Source organism: Armigeres subalbatus, chromosome 2, assembly GCF_024139115.2.
Source record: "Armigeres subalbatus isolate Guangzhou_Male chromosome 2, GZ_Asu_2, whole genome shotgun sequence".
In the NCBI taxonomy this organism is placed as follows: Eukaryota; Metazoa; Arthropoda; class Insecta; order Diptera; family Culicidae; genus Armigeres; species Armigeres subalbatus.
Genome location: NC_085140.1, coordinates 376,675,415 through 376,680,429, shown reverse-complemented (window position 1 = coordinate 376,680,429; position 5,015 = coordinate 376,675,415). Strand labels below are relative to the sequence as shown.

Here is a 5,015-nt window from a genome sequence, read left to right as displayed (position 1 = left end):
GAGACAAAGCCAGAGCTTCGTTCAATAGAAAAAAGAATCTGAGCAAGCTGCAGAAAATATGGAAGGTCTTAAAAAACGACAAGGACTTTTTTTTATCAAGCGTGTAAGAAAGACAACGCAAGTGTTGCACAGGATTTGATGAGTAATGTTAAGTGGTGTGCAGATTCTAAGCATTATTCGTAGGAGAGAAGGTTGAATAAATAAACTTTGCATTAAAGATTTTTTCAAAACTTTATTTAAGTGATTTTTTGTATGATAAGTTCATCACTGATTTGCAATAAAATAGCCTAATATGTGTTAACTTTTTCCCTGAGTGATTTGAAAATATTCGATCTAAAATTAGTTTTTGGTGATCATTTTCTCTGTTACGAGTACATTCTTCAATAATTTAGAATATAAATCGATGAAGGTATCAACAAACATATGACAAGAAGTGTACAAACGGCAAACCCCCTTAATGAATGAAAACGGCGCACACAAACGTGCATTCCAGATAGCGCTGTTTTTAAAAACTGAAGCAGCCGGTCAAAAACTTGAGTTCCTCTTCAGACCCTTTCGAGAAGCATTCCCAAGCAGTTGATTCGTACTTTTTCATTGATTCCCAATAAATCTACTATGGCAAATTCAAACCCAGAAATTAAGTACACGCAGATCTTCATCAACAATGAATTCGTAGATGCCGTTAGTGGTAAAGTTTTTCCAACAGTGAACCCATCGACGGGTCAGAAAATCGTGGACATCGCCGAAGGTGACAAGGCCGATGTAGACTTGGCCGTTGAAGCTGCCAAGATAGCTTTCCAGCGAAGTGGAAAGTGGCGCCAGACGGATGCATCGGCTCGTGCGAAGTTGTTGCACAAACTGGCCGATTTAGTGGAGCGCGATCTGCATCAGATTGCCAGTTTGGAATCGTTGGATAACGGAAAACCATACATAAAAGCTGTGTACAGCGTTTACGGAGCCGTGAATTATCTGCGGTATTTTGCTGGATGGGCTGATAAAATAACCGGCGAGACCGTTCCTTCAGATGGACCCCACCTGACTTACACTCGCAAGGAACCGTTCGGAGTTGTGGGGCAAATCATCCCATGGAACTATCCGCTGTCGATGGTGGTCGGTAAGTGGGGTCCAGCCATTGCCGCTGGTTGCACTATCGTAATGAAGCCGGCCGAGCAGACACCCCTAGTTGCTCTGTATATGTGTTCACTGGCGAAGGAAGCCGGTTTCCCCCCCGGTGTGATCAATGTGGTTCCCGGATATGGACCCACGGCCGGTAATGCCATCACAGTGCATCCGGACATCCGCAAGGTGGCCTTCACCGGCTCGGTTGAGGTGGGAAAGGTTGTGATGGCTGGTGCGGCAAGTAACTTGAAGAAGGTTTCGTTGGAGCTGGGCGGGAAGAGTCCGCTGGTGATTTGCAATGATGCCGATGGTGAGTTGTATTCTGTTTTTTGTACCGCTAGATTATCAATGATGGTGTGATGATGTGTATCAGCATAAAATGTTTAAATTATGATTCGACGTTGATGTTCCACTCCTTTGAAGCTTCATCACATAAAAGTATGATTTACAGCAAGTTTCAGTTAGATGCATCACCTAAAGAGAATTAATAAATTTATTTATCAAAAGATTTTAAATCTTCCAAAGAAATTGAAAAAAAATGTATGGAAAATTACAAATTGTCAAAAAAGAAATCTTAATTGGCCATTAATATTTTCAAATTTTCTACGATTTTTTTTTGATTATCCAACGAATAAAAGAAGATCGAATAATATAGAGCCTTCCATAAACGAATATGTATAGATAAACAATAAATCAAATTTCTCACAAATAATAGGGGCTTTTATGCTTGAAGCTATCATCTTTTGTGTGAAGCTTTGAGTTTCATGGAAAACTTGCATTTTATTCACGCAAATTTTGATTTTATTATAGAAACTACTGTTCTTACCTCTTGATGACTCTATCTTTAAAGCTCTCTTCTTAAATTACTGTTGATATCAAAATGAAACGTGTCATTTAATTCACATTGTATTAATAAATATATTCCAGTGGACGAGGCCGCTCAGATTGCTTATAATGGTGTTTTCGAGAACATGGGACAGGTCTGCGTTGCAGCTTCTCGCACCTTTGTACAGGAGGATATTTACGATGCGTTCGTACAGAAAGCCATCGAACTGGCGAAGGGACGCAAAGTGGGAAATCCGTTCAGCCAAGGGACCCAACACGGACCTCAAATCGATGAAAAGCAGTTCAAGAAGATTCTCGGCTACATCGAAACAGGCAAGAAGGAAGGCGCCAAACTGGAGACCGGCGGTGTTCGAGTTGGAGAGGAAGGATACTTCATCGAACCGACCGTTTTTTCCAACGTTACCGACGACATGACCATCGCCAGAGAGGAGATTTTCGGCCCAGTTCAAAGCATCATCAAGTTCAAAACGCTGGACGAGGCTATCGAACGAGCAAATGCCACTAATTTTGGCCTGGCAGCTGGAATTTTGACCAAAAACCTAAACGATGCCCTCACCTTCACCAATGCCGTCGAGGCCGGAAACGTTTGGGTCAATACTTATATGGCAGTGTCGATCCAAGCACCGTTCGGTGGCTATAAGCAGTCCGGTGTGGGCCGTGAAATGGGCAGGGATGGCGTGGAGGAGTACTTGGAAACGAAGACCGTCTCTATCAAGCTGCCCGCTAAGGTCTAAATCATTGCGACTTTGGTGTAAGAGTCTTTGATTGGGTAGTGTTAAGTTATGACCAAAATACAATTTTTTAAACAAAAAACGCGTAAATAAAGTATCGCTCGTTTTTAGGTACTTATCCTTAACCGATCTGCTCGCAACAAGTTGCATTCGACGCGGATTCTACGGGATCAGAAATTATGGCCAAAATACATTTTTCATAAGAAAAACGCGTAAAAAACTCTCACTCATTTTAAGGCACTTATCTTTAATAGACAGGATGACAACAGGTTGCAATCGACGAATAATCCTGTCCTATTATTTCCTATTGAATATTAGTCATATCAGGCCCAAATACTAATTTCAAAACGTGCATAGAAAAATCCTGCTTTTGGCTCTTATACGATTTGCTCGCAACAAGTTGCGTTTGACGGAAAATTTTACAACAAATATGGTCGAATGCAAAAAGCAGTACATATACACCTCTTATTCTTTTTTTGAAAACTCTATTTGTGCAATTGTACAACATTTGAAAGATTTAGTTCGAGAAATGTATTAGAGGGTTGCCACTTCCTTCTGAGAGGTTTGAACCCACGACCCTAATATGCTAGTCAGTTGCTTTCCCTACTAAGCTACAATGGACCTCGGTCGTCCTTCACAGCTTAGCGGGTACCAAAATCCCAACACCATGCACATAGCCGAACTATCCCAATTCAATTATTTTATATTATTTTGATCAATGTAAACTACACCATTCAAGCTCTTCTGGTTCTAACTAGTTAAATCGAGAGTGGGCCATCGTGCCATGATATCGCTGCTGCAGAGTTGTTTCCCTATTTCGCTGCTACAAGCTAACTTCTGCTCACCCAAGCCACTTCAAGTAGTCATTATTTTTCAACCGACCACTAATCAACCGCAAACTCTATTTCGGATGCCGATTTTCACTGCGGCCATCCAAACCCTTCTTCGCCATCTCCGTGTCATGCCTGCCGCCATTCAGAAACCACCAAGCTAGCATTCATCGGAGTCTCCGGTGGCCACTTCAAGCTACCGTTTCTCCATCGCAGGGTCGGTCACATACCCGAAGCCAGCGAATGAATAACTATAAGCGTAACGCGATTGTTTTTAATAAAACCACTCCACCGAAAACTCTCCCTTCCATACAACACCCTGAGACCCGGTAGAAAAGGGACCTTGATTGGTCACCCCAAAAGCTGCCGTTGGCTATAGACCAGCAGTTTGAGAAAATTTTCCATACGAATTAGAACGTCCAAGGTTTGAGTATGTCCAAAATTTGATTTTCCACGGTATAAAACCAAATAACGTAAGTTGCCTTTACCAATTGTTTTCATAATGTCAATTTCAACAAATTCCATTCCAATAAGGCACTGCATAAACGAATCTCTTTCTTTTTCGTTCTTCATAAAAGTTCGAGAACAATAAGGCCAGTAAACATTAAATATTATACTTAAGATTTCTTTGCAGTGGGAAAAAGATGAAGCTCTTTCTTGCAGTGTCCTATTACATAATTTCATAGCATTTACGAATTACATGAAAGGCAAATGAAACGTTTCTAAAGATCCACAAAGGTTATCATAAATCCGTGTTCATGCCCTCCAAGATCGACGATCAACAACAACTTAACGCTAATCTATAACTAGCTGTTTGTACCTGGCCTTGCTCGAAATTGCCAGTTTGACTTGCCGTTTTTTGTACAATCATTTGTTTCAGAAACTGCATATAACCATTTTGGACAGTTCCGAGAAGACAACAAAAAACTGTGGACAAATTGGCACCGAATCTATTGATTTCTTCGATACAGATCAAAAGTTTTTTTTTTTGGCAAAACTCAGCAAAACTTCCAGTTCGAAAACTACAAGCAGTACTTACTCTCAGTCCCGCTACAATTGGAATGGCCATGGTCGCAAATTCTATTTTCTTTTTTACTAGCTGCATTCTTGATATGCTTGGTTATAATCATAAGCCGTTCCTTATAACAGTGTTCAATAAATACCAAAACTCACACGCTTCACAGAAAGAAAAAATGGCATTAAAATTTTCTCAGTTACGCGTTATATGGGGGAGGATGGGGGTTCCAAAAATGTTACTTTTTGTTACGAGGGGGAGGGAGGGGGTCAAAAACTCTAATTTTTGCGAAACGTAATTTGTGAACAGACCCCAACCTAAGCGTTTTCTTGGAGGCGGAGTCAATGTACGCTGCATAAGGGGCCCAACACACGCTCCGATATGTTGTACAACTTTGACTCCGCCCCCAAGTAAGTCCGACCAATATAGTCTCTACAACCGTCGGACGAACAGTTGCTCCAACCAAAACAACAA

At 41.1% G+C, this 5,015-nt stretch overlaps 1 protein-coding gene across 1 annotated transcript; it reads left to right on the top strand.

Moving 5' to 3' along the window:
• The first annotated feature begins 581 nt into the window (after positions 1–581).
• Positions 582–2,727, top strand: LOC134217272 (aldehyde dehydrogenase 1A1-like). The gene is made up of 2 exons (XM_062696034.1): positions 582–1,429; positions 2,047–2,727. Exons 1-2 carry the CDS (start codon positions 616–618, stop codon positions 2,697–2,699), a joined length of 1,467 nt encoding a protein of 488 aa, XP_062552018.1. The 5' UTR covers positions 582–615; the 3' UTR covers positions 2,700–2,727.
• Positions 2,728–5,015: the final 2,288 nt, after the last annotated feature.